This window comes from Melanerpes formicivorus, unplaced genomic scaffold, assembly GCF_026170545.1.
Source record: "Melanerpes formicivorus ecotype bairdi unplaced genomic scaffold, bMelFor1.0.p_v2 SCAF_67, whole genome shotgun sequence".
NCBI lineage: Eukaryota > Metazoa > Chordata > Aves > Piciformes > Picidae > Melanerpes > Melanerpes formicivorus.
The window spans coordinates 2,622,668-2,644,172 of record NW_027142419.1 but is presented as its reverse complement, the minus strand read 5'-3'; the positions used below and the strand labels follow the sequence as shown (position 1 = coordinate 2,644,172).

Below are 21,505 nucleotides of genomic sequence, written 5' to 3'. Positions count from 1 at the left end.
ACAGGGGCAGGGGCAGGGACAGGGACAGGGACAGGGAGAGGGGCAGGGGCAGGGACAGGGGCAGGGAGAGGGGCAGGGACAGGGTCAGGGGCAGGAGCAGGGCAGGGACAGGGAGAGGGGCAGAGGCAGGGGCAGGGAGAGGGTCAGGGAGAGGGGCAGGGACAGGGACAGGGGCAGGGGGAGGGAGAGGGGCAGGGGCAGGGACAGGGGCAGGGAGAGGGGCAGCGACAGGGGCAGGGACAGGGACAGGGATCTGCGGTTCCAGCCAAGCATTGCTGAACCACCACAAGAATTCCTGAAGGGTGGAAGCAGTCCACAGGAGCAGAGCCAGCGGGAGGGAATCGGTGCCCCGGCAGCCCCGGGGATGTTTGTGCCTTTCTCCTGCCACCTCGTGGGAAGGAGGCAGAAGCAGCAGCGGCACTTTGCTGCCGGAGTGATGGTCCCGAAGGCAACTTTAAAGCCCCCCTGGGACATTAGGCCCCCAGAGGAAGCAGAGCCCAGGCAGGGCTCAGGCACAGCCAGCTTTCACACAGTCCCAGACTGGCAGCTCGGGAGGCACCCCCAGGCTCATCTGCTCCACCCTCCCTAGGTGCTGGTGGAGTTGCAGTGAGCTGGCTCAGCAGCCTGCCAAGCTGAGGCTCCAAACTGCCCAATGCAGGGAACTGCACCACGTCCCTTGGGAGATGATTCCAATCTCCAGCTGTTCCCCCCACCACTTCTACTGGGAGGTGGATCCAATTATAGAGCCACAGAGCTGTCAGGCTTGGAAGGGAGCTCAAGGCTCAGCCAGCTCCAACCCCCTGCCATGGGCAGGGACACCTCACACCACAGCAGGTTGCTCACAGCCACCTCCAGCCTGGCTGCAAACACCTCCAGGCAGGAGGCTTCCACCACCTCCCTGGGCAGCCTGTGCCAGGCTCTCACCACCCTCCTGGGGAACAACTTCTTCCTCACAGCCAATCTCCAGCCCCCCCCAGTCCTATCCCTCCCTGACACCCTCCAAAGTCCCTCCCCAGCTTTCTTGGAGCCCCCTGCAGATCCTGGAAGGCCACAATGAGGTCTCCTGGGAGCCTTCTCCTCTCCAGCCTGCACAACCCCAACTCTCTCAGGCTGTGCTCACAGCAGAGCAGCTCCAGCCCTCTGCTCCTCCTCCTGGCCCTGCTCTGGACACCTTCCAGCCCCTCCAGCAGCCCAAAGCACAGCAGGCTGGCAGCCCTCACTGCAGGGGCAGCCTGGGGGCAGGCAGGGCTCCCTCCCCTGCCCAGGGCACCCAGTGACCGACCTGTGTGCCAGCAGCCAATCTTCCTCACAGCCAAGCTCAGTCTCCCCATTCCCAGTTTTGCTCCATCCCCCCTGGTTCAACTTCTCCCCACCACTTCCCCTGGGAGATGGTTCCAGTGTCCAGCTCTTCTCAGAGGGAGACACTGATTGGAGCCAGCGGGGGCTGGTCTCCTCCCAGGCACCCAGCACCAGGACAAGAGGACACAGTCTCAGGCTGCTGTGCTGGGTGAGAGCTTGGACTTGATGACCTTTGAGGTCTTTTCCAACCTTATTGACTCTATGATTCTATTCTATGTAAGGGCTGGAGGTGTCCCTTCGGCCACTGCCGCTTCCGCGGCGGCTCTCGGAGACCCAGCCGAGGGCTGCGTCCCCTCACGGGCTGGGCGAGCGGAGCCGTGAGCGGCGCGGAGCCCGGCGGAACAGCGGGCCGCAGCTCCCCACGCCGCACTCCCGAGCCCCTAGGGCCCCAGCCCCGGCACCCCCCGGGCCCGCTGCCCGCCCCGGGCCCGCGGCAGCCACCCCCCGGGCGGGGCGGAGACCCCAGCCCCGCCTGCCGGCGCCGCGGCAACGGCGAGCCGGAGCCACGCCCCCGCCGCCGGGACACGCCCCCGCCGCCGGGACACGCCCCCCGCCGCCTAAACCCCGCCCATAAGCCACATACCGCCTGTCGCCCGCGCACGCCCCCTGGCGGCAGTGCCCCGCGGCTCCCGAAATGTGTCCCCCGCAGCCTAAAGCTGGCAGTGCTGGGTGGGGAGGAGCTGGCCAGGAGCCAGCAAGGGGCACTGGCAGCACAGGAGGCCAAGGGCAGCCTGGGCTGCATCCAAAGCAGTGTGGCCACAGCTGGAGAGAGAGGATCCTGCCCCTCTGCTCTGCTCTCTCAGACCTCACCTGCAGGCCTGGGGCCAGCTCTGGGGACCACAGCACAAGACACATGGACCAGGTGGAGAGGACCCAGATGTGGCCACAAAGATGGTCAGAGGGCTGGAGCAGCTCTACTATGGAGACAGGCTGGGAGAGTTGGGAGTGTTCAGCCTGGAGAAGAGAAGGCTCCAGGGAGAGCTCAGAGCTGCATTTCAGTACCTGCAGGGGAGCTGCAGGCAGCTGGGGAGGGACTGCTCAGAGGGGCTGTGGAAATAGGCTGAGGGCGGTGGTTTGAACCTGGAGCAGGGCAGAGTTAGGTTGGACAGCAGGAGGGAGTTCTGCACAGTGATGTTGGGGAGACACTGGCACAGGCTGCCCAGGGAGGTGGTTGAGGCTCTGCTCCCAGAGACATTCAAGATCAGACTTGATGTGGCCCTGGGCAGCCTGCTCTAGCTGGAGCTGTCCCTGCTGACTGCAGGGGGGTTGGAGAAGATGCCCTTTGGGGGTCCCTTCCAACCCAATGCAACCTGGGAATCTCTATACCTGGTGGGATTTTGGGCTTCCCTGTCCTCCTCTCCCCCAGGTTCCAGCCCTTCAAGTCCTTCACACCAGCAGAGGAGCTGCTGAAATGCTTCTGCTGGCACCAAAAACTAAGCAGAAGGGGCTGAAAGTTTTGCAGACCTTCTAAACCCCAAGTGAAGGTTGGGAGATGTTCCCCCACAGCAAGTACAGGAAGCCAAGATGCAGAGTAAAGGAGGCTTTGTCCTGCTGAGCTGACTCACTAGGAGGATGGCAGAGAAAGGAGAAGTCCAAGACAAGGAAAAGAGAGAGATCTGAGGTCCTTCATCTGAGCAGAGTCTGAGATCCTCAGAAAACAAGAGACAGTTGGGCCTGGACCTGCAGGAGCCACTTCCTACCTCTGGTACCACAACCACAGCCCCAGAAGGACAAGCTCCCGAACACTGCCAGTGGCAGTGCTGCTGGTGGGAGGGCAGCTCCCAAGCTCTTGGTTCAACCTCCCACTCCAAGCAGGACCATGGGCTGGGACAGCTGAGGTTTAGTTTGAGTTTCCAAAGTCTCCCCCAAGCTGGGCTTCAGCAGCTTCCCGAAGTGGTGAACTTCCCAGGGAAGCCTGCAGCTGTGTTCCTGAGTCCTGCAGAGTGTGAGACAGGACACCTGAGGCTCCTCCAGGGGTACAGAGAGCATGGGAACCCCTGGAGCAGCAGCACCCCACACACACACACACCTGGATCATGTACTGGAAGAGGAAGATTGGAAGCTCTTGGAACTCATGAGTGCCTCCACCATGTGTGCAGGATGATCCTCTGCCTTCCCCTCTCGTTTCCATGTCTCTGAGAAGCATTTCCCACATCAATGGAGGGCAATTTCCATGTCAGTTCCCTCCCCCCCTCCTGCCAGTGCCAGTCCTGGCCACACAGAAGTTCATTTTCCTCCTGGTTGCTCACTGGGTCTCTGCACTCCTGACCAGCCTGGGCTGCTCTCCCTCACTGAGCACAGCCTCCCCCCTCACCAGCACCACCCCTCAGCATCCAGCCATGGGATCACAGAAGTGTTTGGGTTGGAGAAGACCTTTAAGAGCAGCCAGCCCAACCATGCTCTAACTCTACCCAGGCTAACCCCTGGCCCTCAGCACATCTCTGCCTCTTTCAAACACCTCCAGGGACGAGGACTTAACCACCTCCCTGGGCAGCCTGGGCCAGGCTGTGAGAATCCTTTCTGTGAAGAAGTTTCTCCTGGGATCAAACCTAACCCTCCCCTGGGGCAGCTTGAGGCCATTTCCTCTTGTCCTGGCCCTTGTTCCTTAGAAGAGGCCAACCCATCAACCAATCAAGTGTAGTGTCTGTTCTTATCAGTTTAATATCTGATATGTCCTCGATCAGAGGACTTGATTGTTTTGGCAGAGGAGCTGCCAAGTGCTCTCCATCATTTTCCTCCAGTCCTGGCTCACTGGAGAGGTCCCAGAGGACTGGAAAGTGGCCAAGGTGGTCCCCATCCACAAGAAGGCTCAGATGGAGGAACCTGGAAACTCCAGGCCTGGCAGCCTGAGCTCAGTGCCAGAGAAAGTGATGGAGCAGATTATCCTGGGGGCAATAAATGCACCTGAAGGATGGCCAAGGGCTCAGGCCCAGCCAACATGGATTTAGGAGGGGCAGGTCCTGCCTGACCAACCTCATCTCCTTCCATGCCCAGGGGACTGCCTGGTGGCTGTGGGGCAGGCTGTGGATGTGGTCTGCCTGGACTGCAGCAAGGCCTTTGCCACCATCCCCCACAGCAAACTCCTGGCCAAGCTGTCAGCCCCTGGCTGGGACAGCAGCTCTCTGAGCTGGGTTAGGAACTGGCTGGAGGCTGAGCCCAGAGAGTGGTGGTGAATGGTGCCACAGCCAGCTGGCAGCCAGGCACCAGTGCTGTGCCCCAGGGAGCAGTGCTGGGCCCTGTGCTCTTTAACATCTTCATTGATGATCTGCATGAGGGGATGGAGTCAGTCATCAGCAAGTTCGCAGCTGACAGCAAGCTGGGAGCAGATGTTGGTCAGTCAGAGGACAGAAGGGCTCTGCAGAGGGACCTTGCCAGGCTGGACAGATGGGCAGAGGCCAACAGGATGGCATTCAACAAGTCCAAGTGCCAGGGGCTGCACTTTGGCCACAGCAACCCCAGGCAGAGCTACAGGCTGGGGGCAGAGTGGCTGAGAGCTGCCAAACAGAGAGGGACCTGGGGGTGCTGATTGACAGCTGCCTGAACAGGAGCCAGCAGTGTGCCCAGGGGGCCAAGAAGGCCAAGGGCATCCTGGCCTGCAGCAAGAACAGTGTGGCCAGCAGGAGCAGGGAGCTCATCCTGCCCTGTGCTCAGCACTGCTCAGGCCACACCTTGAGTCCTGAGTCCAGTTCTGGGCTCCTAAGTTCAAGAAGGACATTGAGAGACTTGAAGGTGTCCAGAGAAGAGCAACAAAGCTGGGGAGGGGTCTGGGGCACAGCCCTGTGAGGAGAGGCTGAGGGAGCTGGGGTTGCTTAGCCTGGAGAAGAGGAGGCTCAGGGGAGACCTCATTGCCCTCTACAACTACCTGAAAGGTGGCTGTAGCTGGGAGGGGGTTGGTCTCTTCTCTCAGGCAGCCAGCACCAGAACAAGAGGACACAGTCTCAAGCTGTGCCAGGGGAGGTTTAGACTCGAGGTGAGGAGAAAGTTCTTCACTGAGTCGTTCGTCATTGGGATGTGCTGCCCAGGGAGGTGGTGGAGTCCCCATCCCTGGAGGTGTTCAAGAGGGGATTGGATGTGGCACTTGGAGCCATGGTTTAGTCATGAGGTCTGTGGTGACAGCTTGGACTCGATGATCCTCGAGGTCTCTTCCAACCTTAGTTATACTGTGATGCTGCAACCCCCAACCAGCTCCAGCCTCCCCTGAGGGAGCTGCAGAGAGCAATGAGGTCTCCTCTCAGTCTCCTTCTCCCCAGGCTGAACCCCCCCAGCTCCCTCAGCTGCTCCTCCCCAGCCCTCTTCTCCAGACCCTTCCCGAGCTTTGCTGCCTTGCTCTGGACCTGCCTCAGCCCTCAGTGTCCTTCTTACACTTGGGGCCCTCCCAGTCATGCTCTTTCCATGCTCCCTTGGGCTCTTCTCCCCCTGTGCTGAGCACAGTGAATTCAGCAGCACTCCAGCAGCTCTGCTGCCTTCCTTAGGACTAGGTGGCTTTAAGCAGGGTCCAGCCTCTCCCCTGGGGGAACAGCACCCATGGGAAGAGCCTTCCCAGGTGCTGCTCACTGTCTCCAGACTTGCAGTGGATTTGTTTTGAGGAGAACCTGTCACCAGGCACAGGATGGAGAGAGGCAGAGCTGCAGTGAAGGTGTTCACCACAGAATTCCACGCTCGGCTTCTTGGAGGCATGAGGAAAAGAGGCTTGGAAGCAATGGCCTGGAAGCAGGATGTAGAGAGCCCCTGGGACACCCTGGTTCCAAGCTACCCAGGGACAACTCTGCTCCCAGGAGCTGATCACTGCTACCCCACAGCTCCCACCCCCACCCACACTCCCTGCTTCTCCTCCCACTTGTCCCAACCCCCACACACACAGACCACCACTCATGCCACATCTCCTTGCCTTGATCCCCCACCCCAGCATCCCACTGACACCCAACAGGGCATTAGGAACACTGCTGCAGGAGCACCTCTCAGACAGCTGCCTCAGGGACACTGCTGCAGGAGCAGCTCTCAGACAGCTGCCTCAGAACACTGCTGCAGGAGCACCTCTCAGACAGCTGCCTCAGGGACACCTCTGCAGGAGCACCTCTCAGACAGCTGCCTCAGGGACACTGCTGCAGGAGCAGCTCTCAGACAGCTGCCTCAGAACACTGCTGCAGGAGCACCTCTCAGACAGCTGCCTCAGGGACACTGCTGCAGGAGCACCTCTCAGACAGCTGCCTCAGGGACACTGCTGCAGGAGCAGCTCTCAGACAGCTGCCTCAGGGACACTGCTGCAGGAGCACCTCTCAGACAGCTGCCTCAGAACACTGCTGCAGGAGCAGCTCTCAGACAGCTGCCTCAGAACACTGCTGCAGGAGCACCTCTCAGACAGCTGCCTCAGGGACACTGCTGCAGGAGCACCTCTCAGACAGCTGCCTCAGGGACACTGCTGCAGGAGCACCTCTCAGACAGCTGCCTCAGGGACACTGCTGCAGGAGCACCTCTCAGACAGCTGCCTCAGGGACACTGCTGCAGGAGCACCTCTCAGACAGCTGCCTCAGGGACACTGCTGCAGGAGCACCTCTCAGACAGCTGCCTCAGGGACACTGATGCAGGAGCACCTCTCAGACAGCTGCCTCAGGGACACTGCTGCAGGAGCACCTCTCAGACAGCTGCCTCAGGGACACTGCTGCAGGAGCACCTCTCAGACAGCTGCCTCAGGGACACTGCTGCAGGAGCACCTCTCAGACAGCTGCCTCAGGGACACTGCTGCAGGAGCAGCTCTCAGACAGCTGCCTCAGAACACTGCTGCAGGAGCACCTCTCAGACAGCTGCCTCAGGGACACCTCTGCAGGAGCACCTCTCAGACAGCTGCCTCAGGGACACTGCTGCAGGAGCACCTCTCAGACAGCTGCCTCAGGGACACTGCTGCAGGAGCAGCTCTCAGACAGCTGCCTCAGAACACTGCTGCAGGAGCACCTCTCAGACAGCTGCCTCAGGGACACTGCTGCAGGAGCACCTCTCAGACAGCTGCCTCAGGGACACTGCTGCAGGAGCACCTCTCAGACAGCTGCCTCAGGGACACTGCTGCAGGAGCAGCTCTCAGACAGCTGCCTCAGAACACTGCTGCAGGAGCAGCACTCAGACAGCTGCCTCAGAACACTGCTGCAGGAGCAGCTCTCAGACAGCTGCCTCAGAACACTGCTGCAGGAGCACCTCTCAGACAGCTGCCTCAGAACACTGCTGCAGGAGCACCTCTCAGACAGCTGCCTCACAACACTGCTGCAGGACCAGCTCTCAGCTGCCTCAGGGACACTGCTGCAGGAGCACCTCTCAGACAGCTGCTCAGGGACACTGCTGCAGGAGCACCTCTCAGAAAGCTGCCTCAGGGACACTGCTGCAGGAGCACCTCTCAGACAGCTGCCTCAGGGACACTGCTGCAGGAGCACCTCTCAGAAAGCTGCCTCAGGGACACTGCTGCAGGAGCACCTCTCAGACAGCTGCCTCAGGGACACTGCTGCAGGAGCACCTCTCAGACAGCTGCCTCAGGGACACTGCTGCAGGAGCACCTCTCTGACAGCTGCTCAGGGACACTGCTGCAGGAGCACCTCTCTGACAGCTGCCTCAGGAACACTGCTGCAGGAGCACCTCTCAGACAGCTGCCTCAGGGACACTGCTGCAGGAGCACCTCTCTGACAGCTGCTCAGGGACACTGCTGCAGGAGCAGCTCTCAGACAGCTGCCTCAGGGACACTGCTGCAGGAGCACCTCTCAGACAGCTGCCTCAGAACACTGCTGCAGGAGCACCTCTCAGACAGCTGCCTCAGGGACACTGCTGCAGGAGCACCTCTCAGACAGCTGCCTCAGAACACTGCTGCAGGAGCACCTCTCAGACAGCTGCCTCAGAACACTGCTGCAGGAGCACCTCTCAGACAGCTGCCTCAGGGACACTGCTGCAGGAGCACCTCTCAGACAGCTGCCTCAGGGACACTGCTGCAGGAGCACCTCTCAGACAGCTGCCTCAGGGACACTGCTGCAGGAGCACCTCTCAGACAGCTGCCTCAGGGACACTGCTGCAGGAGCACCTCTCAGACAGCTGCCTCAGGGACACTGCTGCAGGAGCACCTCTCAGACAGCTGCCTCAGGGACACTGCTGCAGGAGCTATTCTTTGGGCCCTGTTTCTGGGCAGAGGTCTCTGTGCACAGGTCCACTGGGACTCTCCTGGAGTAAGTGATGCTCCCTCCAGAGCTGTCACCACCTCCTACTCCTTCAGGCTTTTTTCCACACTCATTTCACCATCCACTTGGACACCAGCTGATCCCCAGCTGTCACTTGTCCTAGTCCCAGAATGCTGCCTGCAGAGCACTGCTCCTTCTTGGCAAAGAAACTTGGAAGAGACAGACTCAGGAAGATCTTTTATGTACAGACACATGGACCATTCACATTGAATGTTAGGAAGAAGCTCTTCCCCATGAGGGTGGTGAGAGCCTGGCACAGGTTGCCCAGGGAGGTGGTGGAAGCCTCCTGCCTGGAGGTGTTTGCAGCCAGGCTGGATGTGGCTGTGAGCAACCTGCTGTAGTGTAAGGTGTGCCTGCCCATGGCAGGGGGGTTGGAGCTGGATGATGCTTCAGGTCCCTTCCAACCCTCTGTGGTTCCACCTCCAGCTGCCAGCTCCCCCAGCCCCAGGACACCAAAGGCAGATCTGCTCTCCTGCTTCAGACACCAGGCCAGGCATCATCCTTGGGAATCTTTTCAGTGTATTTTGATTTCTCAAAGCAAGCAAGAGGAGCCAGGGCCGAGCTGGCCAAGAGCCCCCTGGCTCTGGACGGCAGCAGCTGCCCACAGCGCTGCGCTGGGCACCGCTTCGTTCGCCTGGGACAGAGCCTCCGCGGCTCTGCTCCTTCCTCCGGCACAGCCGCCCCGGGCCGCCCCGCAGCTGCTCCTCAGCCCTCCCTGCCCATGAAGGCAGTGTGCTGGGCCTGCAGGTAGCTGACTATCTTCTCCTCTATCTCCACCCCCTGAGCGATCTCCTCCTGGGAGAGGGCCAGGGGGGCCTGGGAGTCCCTGGTGACGATGGTGACGGCGGTGCGGCGCGACTCCAGCACGTTGGCCACCACCGCCTGGTGCCGGTACTTCTCCAGAGCCTGCTGGGATTTATTGATCAGGATCAGGGGATCGGTCTCCAGCTTGAAGGAGATGACAAAGGCCTCGGGGGCCCACTCCTTGACCAGAGGAGAGAGCATTTTGGGCACCATCTTCATCGTGATCTGCGTGAGGGGGGGAAGAGAGCAGAGAGCAGCCCCGGTTAGGACACAGCAATGCGCTCAGCCAGGGCCAGGGGAGCAGGGATGGGGAAATTCCAGCTGGGCTCACGTGGTGTTCACACTGGGAAGCCTGCCAAGGAGGCATTTGGTCAGATCTCACCAAAAAAGGTCCAAATGTCACTGGCAGCAGCTGTGAGATGGAAGCACACCACGGCCCTGCCACCAGCAGTCAGCAGGCTGTGCCCCAGGGCTGCAGCTGGCCCAGGGGACCTGCAGAAATGTTCTGCTGCTGCTGGAGGGCTAAAGCCCAGCCCAGGAGGACCCACAGAGAATCCCAGACTGGTTTGGGTGGGAAGGGACCTTTAGAGCTCACCCAGCCCAGTGCCCTGCACTCAGCAGGGACAGCTGCAGCTGGGGCAGGCTGCTCAGAGTCCCAAACAGCCTCACCTGGACTGGTGCCAGCCATGGGGCAGCTCCCAGCTCTCTGGGCAGCCTGGGCCAGGCTCTCCCCACCCTCAGGGTCAAACATTTCTCCCTTCTCTCCACTCTCAAGCTCCCTCTTCTATTTCCAAACCACCCCCCCTTGGCCTGGCACAACAGGCCCTGCCCAAAAGCCTCTCCCCAGCCAAGGGCTGTGCCCTTGAAGCACTGCAAGGCCACCAGAAGGTCTCCCTAGAGCCTTTTCCTCTCCAGGCTGCACAACCCCAAAGCTCCCAGCCTGGCCTCACAGCAGAGGGCTTCCAGCCCTGCCAGCACTGCTGTGGCCTCCTCTGGCCCTGCTCCACCAGGTCCCTGTCTGTGCTGAGGGCTCCAGAGCTGCCCCAGCACTGCAGGGGAGGTCTCAGCAGAGCTCAGCAGAGGGCAGAATCCCCTCCCTGCCCCTGCTGCCCACACTGCTGGGGCTCAGCCCAGGCCAGGCTGGGGCTGGGCTGGCAGCACTCAGTGTGGGCTCCTGTCCAGTTTTGCACCCCCAGCACCCCCAAGTCCTTCTCCTCAGGGCTGCTCTCCAGCCCTTGATCCCCAGCCCAGATTAGTACTGGGGGTTGCCCCGACCCAGAGGCAGGACCTTGCTGTTATTAAAAGCCAATTAAAAGCCAGTTAACAGCACAAATTGCTGTCTGTTATCTACAGAGATCCAGATCCACCAGCTCCCACAGCTGGAAGGGACCAGATCCCAACTCACTGCTGGGCCCCAGCCAGCCATGACCTGACAGGGCTCTGGGACCGGCTGCTGGGAGGGGAAGAGGGGGCAGCAAAGGAGGACCATGCCCAGGGCTGCCTCACCCCCAGGGCTGCCTCACCCCCAGGGCTGCCTCACCCCCAGGGCTGCCTCACCTGCAGTATGGGCAGAGGCCAACAGGATGGCATTCAACAAGTCCAAGTGCCAGGGGCTGCACTTTGGCCACAGCAACCCCAGGCAGAGCTACAGGCTGGGGGCAGAGTGGCTGAGAGCAGCCAGGCAGAGAGGGACCTGGGGGTGCTGATTGACAGCTGCCTGAACATGAGCCAGCAGTGTGCCCAGGGGGCCAAGAAGGCCAAGGGCATCCTGGCCTGCAGCAGGAAGAGTGTGGCCAGCAGGAGCAGGGAGGTCATTGTACCCCTGGCCTCTGCATTGGTTAGGCCACACCTTGAGTCCTGTGTCCAGTTCTGGGCTCCTCAGGTTAAGAAGGACATTGAGAGACTTGAAGGTGTCCAGAGAAGGGCAACAGAGCTGGGGAGGGGTCTGGAGCACAGCCCTGGGAGGAGAGGCTGAGGGAGCTGGGGTTGCTTAGCCTGGAGAAGAGGAGGCTCAGGGGAGACCTTCTTGCTGTCTACAACTACCTGAAAGGAGGTTGTAGCCAGGTGGGGGTTGGTCTCTTCTCCCAGGCAAGCAGCCCCAGAACAAGAGGCCACAGTCTGAAGCTGTGCCAGGGGAGGTTTAGACTCGAGGTGAGGAGAAAGTTCTTCACCGAGCGAGTCGTTCATCATTGGGATGTGCTGCCCAGGGAGGTGGTGGAGTCCCCACCCCTGGAGGTGTTCCAGAGGGGACTGGATGTGGCACTTGGAGCCATGGGTTAGCCATGAGGTCTGTATTGATAGGTTGGACTTGATGATCCTCGAGGTCCTTTCCAACCTTAGTAATACTGTGAGACTGATACTGCTGCCTCGCCCCCGGGGCTGCCTCACCTGCAGGGGTCCCTCTGAGGACTGGATCTTGTGCTCAGGCATTTCTGAGGCCGGGATGTAGAAATCTGACACGGCAGCTGCCAGGTAGAACATCACACTGGAGCCTGCAAGGCACAACCCTGTCAGCAACCACAGCTGGCACAGACCCAGCAGCCCACACCTGTCACCCCAGCACGGACCAGAGCCCCCCTGTCCCACCAGCTACACAAGCCCAGCCCCCCTCAAGATGCTCCCCCATCACCTCCTGGCACCACCCTGAGCAGGGCAGTGCTGATGGCGACTCCCTGGCACCCACTGCCACCACCTCAGCCCCTCACACCAAGCCTCTGCAGCCCCCTGGGGCTACCCAGACCCTCATGCTGGGGAGGCTGAAGGCCCTGGTGGCCCCCTTGTCCCCTCATACCTGGGCCCAAGGATCACCTTACCCCCTCATGCCTGGGCCCTGGGGTGACCTTGTCCCCTAACATCTGAGCCCGGGGGCCCTGGGGTCCCCTTGTCCCCTCACCCCTTGTCCCCAGGGGCCCTGGGGTCACCTTGTCCCCTCACCCCTTGTCCCCGGGGGCCCTGGGGTCACCTTGTCCCTTCACCCCTTGTCCCCGGGGGCCATGGGGTCACCTTGTCCCTTCACCCCTTGTCCCCAGGGGCCATGGGGTGACCTTGTCCCTTCACCCCTTGTCCCCAGGGGCCATGGGGTGACCTTGTCCCTTCACCCCTTGTCCCCTCACCCCTTGTCCCCAGGGGCCATGGGGTGACCTTGTCCCTTCACCCCTTGTCCCCTCACCCCTTGTCCCCTCACCCCTTGTCCCCGGGGCCCCTGGGGTCACCTTGCCCTGCAGCGCCTGCGCCCCGGGGCCGCCCTGTGCCCTCAAGCCTGGTGCCCAGGACCCCGCGGCCACCTCGTACCCTCCCGGCCAGGATCTACCGGGGCGGCCCCGTCCCTCCCCTCCCCGTACCGAGGGGCGCCAGGGCGCGGGCGGCGGCTCGCAGCAGCGCCAGGTACTCGGTGAGGCCGGTGAACTCGATGGCGAGCAGCGCCCCATCCTCGGCAGCCCGGCGGTAGGCGCGGAGGGCGGGCAGCAGGGCGGGGAGAGCGGCGGGGTCGGCGGTGACGCAGGGCGGGGGCCCGGGGTGGAGGCAGAGGGCGTCGAGCAGCGCGGGCCCGGGCGGCGGGAGGGCCCTGGCCCAGGGGAAGGCGGAGCGGGCGCGGTGCAGGAAGCAGACGCCGTAGCCGGCCGCCACCAGGCGCTCTGCCGAGGCCGCCCCGCGCCGCCCGCTGCTGAAGTTCTCCAGGAAGCGGACGGCGCGCGCCTCCAGCGGCACCTGCGTCCCGCCCGACGTCACCAGCGCCACGCGCCGCCCGCGCGCCGCCTGCCCCGCCGCCCAGGCCCGCACGCGCTCCTCCGCCCGCGCCGCCGCCGCCTCCTCGGGGCCGCCGCCGCCGCCGCCGCCCGCGGCCTCCATGCCCGGCCCCGCCCCGCCCCGCCCCTTCCGCCGGAAGCGCTCCCGCGGCCCGCCGCCCCCCCCTCCCGCTTCCGGCGCCGCTGCCGCCGGCGCCATGGCGACGCGTCGCCGAGGGCGGGCGGAGGCGATGGAGGAGCCCGCGCGCTGCCAGCTGTGCGGGGCGAGGGGCAGGCTGCGCTGCCGCCGCTGCCGCCGCTGCCGCCGCACCTACTATTGGTGAGGGGCCCCAGGGCTGCCCGCCGGAGAGCCGGGGCGCCGGCGGGCCTCGGGAGCAGGGGTGGGGAAACGAGGAGAAGCCCCGGGGCGAAGCCCAGCAGGCAGGAGTGGGCCCCAGGCAGACCGAGAGGCAGGGGCTAGCCCCACGAGAAGGTTCGGGACAGAGAGAGAAGGCCCAGGACGAGGTGCAGGAGGCAGGGTCACGCCTGGAACAGAGCAGGAAGCGGGGAGAAAGTCCAGGACAGTGCTCGGGACACAGTGAGAAGGCCCAGGAGGCAGGAACAGGCTCAGGACCCAGGGGAAAGGCTCAGGATGAGGTCGAGGAAGCAGTGCCAGACCTAGGACGCAGGGACAGGACTGAAGGACAGGGACAAAGCCTGGGATACAGCCGTGGGACAGGGCAAGAGGCAGGGGACAGCCCGGACATGAGGCTCAGGACACAGGGACAAGCCCCAGCACAAGGCTCAGGACAGAGGCATAAAGCCTGAGTGGCAGGGACAGTGCCTGGGACAAGGCTCAGCAGGCAGGGATGGGGCTCAGGAGGGGTGAGTGGTTTCAGTGAGGTTTCAGTGCAGGATCACAATGACTGAGCAGGACAGCACTGCCTTCTCCTTTGGCAGTACCAGTGGGTGCTCTGTGAGCAGAACAAGGGCTGGGGGATGGTGAAAGTCAGGAGGACACAACAGGCAGTAACCTTCCCTTCCAAGCAAACAAATCCCTCCTCTTCCTCTGTTTGGTTAGTGATGAAGACCATCAGCAGGCTGACTGGGTTGGGATCCATGAGCTCATATGCCAGCTGCTGATTCCCACCACTGTGTCCCTCCCTGCTCCTCCTTCTGAAAAAGAGAGGCAGCATCACACAGAGCAGCTGCTGCAGAGGCAGGTGGGTACAAGTCAGATCCAGTCACACCCCAGTACAAGGCAGCATGGCTGTGGCCTACCCAGGTCTGTCAGGAACCCTGGACTTGTGCTGTCAGCCTCTCACCAGCTCTGCTGTCCAAGGGAGGGCAGCAAAGCTGGTGAAGGGTTTGGAGAGCAGGGCTGAAGGAGCTGGGGTTGTTCACCCTGGAGAAGAGGAGGCTCAGGGGAGACCTTCTGCCTCTCTACAGCTCCTTGAAAGGAGGCTGGAGCCAGGTGGGGGTTGGTCTCTTCTCCCAAGGAACAAGTGACTGGACAAAAGGAAACAGCCTCAAGTTGGCCCAGGAGAGGTTTAGGTTGGACATGAGGAACAATTTCTTCCCCAAAATGTTTGTCCAGGCCTGGCCCAGGCTGCCCAGGGCAGTGGTGCAGTCCCCAGCCCTGGAGGGGTTTCAAAGCCCTGGAGATGTGGTGCTGAGGCCATGGCTTAGTGGTGCCCTGGCAGGGCTGGGGTGAGGCTTGGACTCAACAGTCTGAGCAGCTGTGTGACTCCATGACTCTGTGAGGCTCACAGCGCTGCAGGGAGCTGCTGCTGAGCCTCAGTTAGCTCTCTCCTTCCTGTGCTGCTGCAAGCGGTGTGGAGTGAGCAGTACTTGGCTGCAGTGCTGTAGGGGCTTGTTTGAAACAAAAGCTCTAACTAGAAGAGTGGAAGCACCTCCTCTCCTGCCCTGTGAGCCTCCTCTCCCTGTCACAGGCCTGAGCTCCCTCAGGCAGAGGCAGTGGTGGATCTCCCCCCTCGCCAGGCTGCTCGTCCATCCCCCGCAGCACTTCTGGATCCAAGCTGACTTTTGCTTCTTGCAGCTGCCCTCATCCTACTCTGCTGAGAGGGATTCCCCTTCCTCAAAGCAGGGGGGCAAAGAAATAAAGTGCCCTCCCTTTGTTTACCTGGCCAACTTGAAACACCCTCTCCCACTAAGTGCAGTCTTTTATCTCCAGCTTTGGGCCTCCTGGGTGGTGCAGATGTGCAGCTGCTTTCCAGCCCCTGTGGTTTGCAGCTCTTCTCATTTGCTGTTTGTGGGGATGGCAGGATCTGCATTTCCACACTTGTTGATAAAACACAACAACCCACCCAAACACATCTGCTGCTGCAAATGCTCTTGCCCAGCAAAATAAATCATCCTCCTGTGGTTACATAACTCCCCATCACTGCCTCACAGGGCAGCAGAAGAGAGCAAAGTGAGCTGCTGACCATCAGGCATTGAGAGGAGCATCATTCATCCTCTGGTGTTTACATCCTGGGGTATTTTGAAGGTGGTTTGGGGGCCAGGTGCTGTGGCTCTGGTGGCTGGCTCGTTACTGAGGCCTTTCTTGGGGGCATCACAGTCTCACAGTGTCACCAAGGTTGGAAGAGACCTCAGAGATCACCAAGTCCAACTTGTCACCACAGACCTCATGACTAGACCATGGCTCCAAGTGCCACATCCAATCCCCTCCTGAACACCACCAGGGCTGGGGACTCCACCACCTCCCTGGGCAGCACATCCCAATGACCAATGACTCTCTCAGTGAAGAACTTTCTCCTCATCTCCAGCCTAAACCTCCCCTGGCACAGCTTGAGTCTGTGTCCTCTTGTTCCATCCAGAAAGAAAATCACAGCATTGTGGAATTGGTTCAGTTGGAAAAGGCCTCTAAGGTCACCCAGGCCAGCCTTCAACCCAGCACCACCATGGCCACAGGTTTCTTGAGCAGCTCCAGGGGCAGTGACTCCACCACCCCCCATGAACCTGCCCCAGTCCCTGGCCACTCTTTCAGAAAAGGCTTTTCCTCATCTCCAACCTCAACCTCTCCTGGTGCACTCGAGGCCATTGCCTCTTGTCCTATCTTGTTCCTAGGGAGAAGAAACCAACCCACACCTGACTGAGCACAGACTGAAGGAGTTGGGGCTGTTCAGTCTGGAGAAGAGAAGGCTCCGAGGTGACCTCATTGTGGCCTTCCAGGATCTGAAGGGGGCTACAGGAAGGCTGGGGAGGGACTGCTCAGGATCTCAGGCAGTGCTAGGACTAGGGGGAATGGAATGAAGCTGGAGGTGGGGAGATTCAGGCTGGAGGGGAGGAGGAAGTTCCTCCCCATGAGAGTGGTGAAGCCCTGGACTGGGTTGTGCAGGAGGTGGTTGAGGCCCCAGCCCTGGAGGTGTTTGCAGCCAGGCTGGCTGAGGCTCTGGCCAGGCTGATCTAGTGTGGGGTGTCCCTGCCCATGGCAGGGGGGTTGGAACTGGCTGAGCCTTGTGGTCCCTTCCAACCCTGACTGATTCTATGATACTACTATGATACTATGACTCCAGCCTCCTTTCAGGGCTCCCCTCAGCCTCCTCCACACTCCACACCCCCAGCTCCCTCAGCTGCTCCTCCCCAGCCCTCTTCTCCAGACCCTTCCCCAGCTCGGTTGCCCTTCCCTGGTCCTGGGAGGTCTAACGGAGGGGGAAGTCTAACGGTGGTGGAACCTTCACAGTCCTGCTTGGTGGAAGTCTGTGGCAGGCTGAAGGCAGCAGATTTCCTCAGGCTTTGTGGGAATTGGCTCTGCCACCCTGCTTTGGCTTTGCAGAATCCCATCTGTCTGGAGCCCACAGCCAAGAACTTTGGCCAAGGCCCACGGGAGGTCTGTCAGAACAGCGTGGCCTGGCAGCGTCGGGCCGGGGGGGGGAATTCAAAGGCTCCTTTGTTCCAGGTTACTTTTAGGTTCATCTTTTATTTATAAAGTCTGCAAAGTTAAGAGAAAAAAAAGAAAATAAATGTAATTTGGTTTTGCTGGGCTGGGGGTGGGGGTGGGGGCAGCTTTCTTAAGTCCTTACCTGCTTAAAATTCCTCCAAGAAGCTTCACCTACGTGTTGCATGCTGATGCTGGGAGCCTCTGTGACTGCCTCTGCTGCAGGCATAAATCCCAGAACTGTTTGGGTTGGAAAAGGCCTCTGAGATCCCCCAGTCCAACCAGCAACCCACCCCCCCCATAGGCACCAAACCCTGGCCCCAGCTGCCATGGGCACACATGGGAACACCTCCAGGCATGGGGACTCCACCACCTCCCTGAGCAGCCTCTGCCAATCCCTGAGCGCTCTTGCAGCAGAGAAACTGTTCCTCATCTCCAACCTAAACCTCTCCTGGCACAATTTCAGGCCATTTCCTCTCCTTCTATTACCAGGGAGGGTGCCCCAGAGGCTGGGGTGAAGCTCAGGGACAGGTTTGGAGCCCAGGTTGTCCCCTGACACCCTTCCCCTGGCAGTGGAGTTTTGCCCTGGGGATGTCACAGCCAGCAAGGTCCTCCCATTCAATCCCTTGAAACCAGGGAGCAGAGCCCAACCCCCACCTGGCTCCAGCCTCCTCTCAGGGAGCTGCAGAGAGCAAGGAGGTCTCCCCTCAGCTTCCTCCTGACTTAACACCCCCAGGCCCCTCAGCTGCTCCTCCCCAGCCCTGTTCTCAAGATCTTTCCCCAGCCTCGTTGCCCTTCTTGGGACAGCCTCCAGCCCTGATGATGTACAGGTTACAAATAACCACAGGAGTGCCAGATCAGGAAACACTCCTTGTTAGCTGGAAGCTGATCACTTGTTTTGACTGAGTTCTGGGGAAGACAGCAGGAAGATGGGGTTGGGCTGGGGGGGTGGAGATGGGAGAGTCACATCTCCATGGAGGGCACCCCAGAGCTGAGGCTGGAAGGGAGACCTGGGGTGACCTCATGGGAGGAGGCACAGAGAGCAGCCTCTGGGTTTTACTCAAAACAGAGAGTTTTATAGGAGCTGTAACAAGCCTGCTGCATTTGTTCTCTGACCTTTGTCTCCAGGCTATTGAAATAGCAGAAGGGAACAGTAAGTGCAGGGACACTTTGTCTTCCTTCTCTCCTAAGAAGGGGATGAAAGAGTGGAACCACCTCACTGGTTACCTGCTTGGCTCCACAGCAAGGCTGCAGCTGCTAGCCCCCAAATGGAGCCTGCCTCTGCCTCCAGCAAGATGCAGAGTGGGCAGCATTGGGCCTGGACTGCCCAACAAGTGTTGGAGGAGCAGTGTGGAGAGGCTGAGTCTGTCTTGGTGGCTTCCTCACACTCTTATTCACAGAGCTTGCAAAGGGCCTCTGGAGTTGAGGGAAGAGTCTCTCAGAACCTTCTGCTGGAAGCCTGCCTGTAGGTTTGTGAGGTTTGGAACATCTCTGCTGTGCTTCAGGGGTTTGTTTAGGAAACACAGGGCTGAGGCTCAGTCAGGACAGAGGGAAGCTGCTGCAGAGCAAAGTGCCCTGTGGCTGAAGGGAAAGGAGGTGAAGCTGAGAGCCAGGAGCTGCTGAGTTTCATTCCTCGCCGGCTCTCCAAAGCTTTGTTGATAGAAATCTGCTGTTGTCAACATAGCCAAGGGGCTGCCTGCAGACAGCACCTCCAAACTGAGTGCTCTCCAAGTTTCTGTCTGTGGCATAGCCTCACCTGCCTGCCTGCCTGATGTCAGCTCCCCACAGCCCCTGGGCACGGGAAGAGATCCAGGCCCCAGCCAGCCGCAGCCTCCTGCGGCCGAGCGCAGGCCCCGGCTCACCCCTGCCTGCCTTCCTCCTCACGCCTCCTCCCCCTGGCACCCCGGCCTTTGGCTGCCTGGCAGGGAGTCAGTGAAGGTGGCCTCAAACCCCAAGTGTGTTCCCAACCCCTTGCTCCCACCTGGAGCAGAGCTGGGCTCTTCAGCCTCCCCCAAACCCTATCTAGGGCAAGACTGCGTGGGGGCACCTGCAGAGAACGCTGTGATCACAGCAGACCTGAGCAGAGCCCCCAGGGCTGCAGCCCTGGGGGTGTGGGGCTATAGGTGAGATGAAAACCAGTGCTGGGCCACAGCCAACGATCCCCCCCCAGGCTTGGAACTGCACAGCCTGAAATATTCAGTGCTGCAGGGCTCCTGCTGTCTCCTGCCCTTTCTTCTCCTGCTGGGTGCAGTGCAAGAGTCTAACCCTTTGCTCACCCTCCCTGCAGCTGTTTGGAGGTAGCTCATGGCATGGGAAGCTGCAAGGAGTCAGAAAAGAAGGGTGCTGATCTCCAGCACCTCCCCAGGTGACAATCTGCTTGATGCCCACACAGCACAGGCAGCAGCAGCCCCAACAGAGGAAGCAGGAAGGCAACCTGCTAACTAACAGCTTTTGGTGCTCCTTGCCCAGTGTCTGCTGATGCTCTGCTGGGCACCACAGGCTGCCCCAGCAGGGCTTGGCTCTGGTGCCATTTTCACTCTCCATGTGCTGGTAGCTCAGTGGCAGGAGAGGGTTGGCCACTGTGTTCTCTTGGCTCTCTGTGCTGTAGCAGAGCACTCCGAGGTGTCTGCTTTGACACTGAGCTCTGCGGGGAGGGCCCTGGGAGTGCCAGGAGACAGGAAGTTAGTCAGGAGCCAGCAATGTGTCCTTGTGGCCAAGAAGGCAAATGGTCTCCTGGGGTACAGGAGGAAGAGTGGGGCCAGCAGGTCAAGGGAGCTTCTCCTTCCCCTCTTCTCCACCCTAGAGAGGCCACACATGGAGTACTGCATCCAGTTTTGAGCTCATCAGTTCAAGAGAGACAGGGAACTACTGGAGAGAGTCCAGGAGAGGCCCCAGAGATGCTGAGGGGCCTGGAGCAGCTCTGTGAGGGCTGAGAGCCCTGGGGCTGGTGAGCCTGGAGAAGAGCAGCCTGAGAGGGAATCTGATCAATGCTCAGCAGGTGCTAAAGCACTGGTGGGGGCCAAGAGAATGGGGTCAGACTCTCTTCAGTGGTGCCCAGCAAGAGGACAAGGGGCAATGGGCACAAACTGGAACTCAGGAGGTTCCATGTGACCAGCAGGAGAAAGTTGTTTGGTGTGAGGCTGCTGGAGGCCTGGAGCAAGCTGCCCAGAGAGGTCCTGGAGTCTCCTTCTCTGGAGAGATTCCAACCTCACCTGGACACTGGGGTCCTGGGCAAGCTGCTGTGGGTACCTCTGCTTTAGCTGGAGGGCCTCCAGAGGTCTCTTCCAGCCCCCATCACTCAGCCCTCGTTCCTGCAGACAGGATGTTCCCTTAGCTTGCCAGGATCTCCATGAAACACTCACACACTGTCCTTGAGGTTCCCTGTCCCTCAGCTGTTGCATCACCCAGGCAGTGACTCCCTGCCTCTCTCTAAGCACTTAGGCTCAGCAAATGCCAAAGCCTGGCCTCTGAAAGCCCGGGGGTTGGGCTGCACAGCTGCAAAGCAGGAGGCAATAAAGAGGTGAGATGGAGCTCTCTGCCTGCTGCACAGGCCTGCCCCTGCCTCCCAGGCCTGCCCCTGCCTCCCAGACCTGCCCCTGCCTCCCAGGCTTGCCCCTGCCTCCCAGACCTGCCCCTGCCTCCCAGCCCTGCCCCTGCCTCCCAGGCCTGCCCCTGCCTCCCAGGCTTGCCCCTGCCTCCCAGGCTTGCCCCTGCCTCCCAGGCCTGCCCCTGCCTCCCAGGCTTGCCCCTGCCTCCCAGCCCTGCCCCTGCCTCTCAGGCTTGCCCCTGCCCCCCAGACCTGCCCCTGCCTCCCAGGCTTGCCCCTGCCTCCCAGCCCTGCCCCTGCCTCCCAGCCCTGCCCCTGCCTCCCAGACCTGCCCCTGCCTCCCAGACCTGCCCCTGCCTCCCAGCCACAGCGAGCGCCTTGCTGGCTGACCCTGGCAGCGGTGCCAGGCACACCAGCCACACGAGTTCCTTCCAGGCAGCTTTCCCACAGCACCACTTGTGTGAGAACCCAGCACAGAAGTGTTGGGAGCTGGCAGTGCTGGAAGCAGAGAGGAGCAGGTCCAGAGGCACCCTGGCTGCTTTCTGCTGGCATCCCTCAGCGCGCCAGCAGCTGCCCGGCTGCTCCTGGCAGCCAGCAGGCATCCAAAGGAAGCTGCAAAGGGTGAAAAGACCAACTGTGGTGAGGACTGCGAGGAGCAGCAGCTACACGTGTGGGGAACAGGGATGCTGACAGCAAAGAGGAGCTGCCTGAGCCCCGGAGCCGGCTGGAGCGGGGGATGCGCAGCAGGGCGATGCTGTGCCCCAGGCAGCGCTGAGCTGGGCTCACTCTGCAGGCTCCACACCCCAAATCCCCAGCCCAGGACCGGCCAGGAGAGGGGGTGAGGAGGCTGCAGGGCCATGTGAGAGCTGAGCTCCCTCCTCACTTCCAGACCACGTCTCCTGCCGCTGGAGCTGTGCCCTGCTGGCAGCAGCCTGGCAAAGGCTCTGCTCCGCTGCCTGCG

The 21,505-nt window shown here is 61.1% G+C and overlaps 2 protein-coding genes and 1 pseudogene across 2 annotated transcripts in view; 2 read left to right on the top strand and 1 right to left on the bottom strand.

The window, feature by feature from the left end:
* Positions 1-3,990: 3,990 nt before the first annotated feature.
* LOC137453542 (U2 spliceosomal RNA) lies at positions 3,991-4,048 on the top strand (annotated as a pseudogene).
* Positions 4,049-8,732: 4,684 nt separating this feature from the next.
* On the bottom strand, positions 8,733-13,234 carry PPCS (phosphopantothenoylcysteine synthetase). Its single transcript, XM_068162809.1, has 3 exons — positions 12,713-13,234; positions 11,760-11,863; positions 8,733-9,596 (listed from the first exon to the last, which is right to left on the bottom strand). Exons 1-3 carry the CDS (start codon positions 13,218-13,220, stop codon positions 9,273-9,275), a joined length of 936 nt encoding a protein of 311 aa, XP_068018910.1. The 5' UTR covers positions 13,221-13,234; the 3' UTR covers positions 8,733-9,272.
* The window catches only part of ZMYND12 (zinc finger MYND-type containing 12), a 27,071-nt gene continuing 18,784 nt past the window's right edge, over positions 13,219-21,505 (top strand). The window contains exons 1-2 of the mRNA XM_068162849.1: positions 13,219-13,436; positions 14,178-14,319. Coding sequence (XP_068018950.1) covers positions 13,219-13,436; positions 14,178-14,319 — 360 coding nt within the window. The remainder of the gene's footprint in view (positions 13,437-14,177; positions 14,320-21,505) is intronic.

Bases quoted from the DNA above. Each gene is read 5' to 3' on its own strand.
- PPCS (XM_068162809.1), bottom strand. From the start codon at position 13,220: ATGGAGGCCGCGGGCGGCGGCGGCGGCGGCGGCCCCGAGGAGGCGGCG. The intron at 11,864-12,712 runs GTACGGGGAGGG...TGTGCCTTGCAG, and splicing joins CCGCGCCCTGGCGCCCCTCG to GCTCCAGTGTGATGTTCTAC. The intron at 9,597-11,759 runs GTGAGGCAGCCC...CCCCTCACGCAG, and splicing joins CCTCAGAGGGACCCCTGCAG to ATCACGATGAAGATGGTGCC.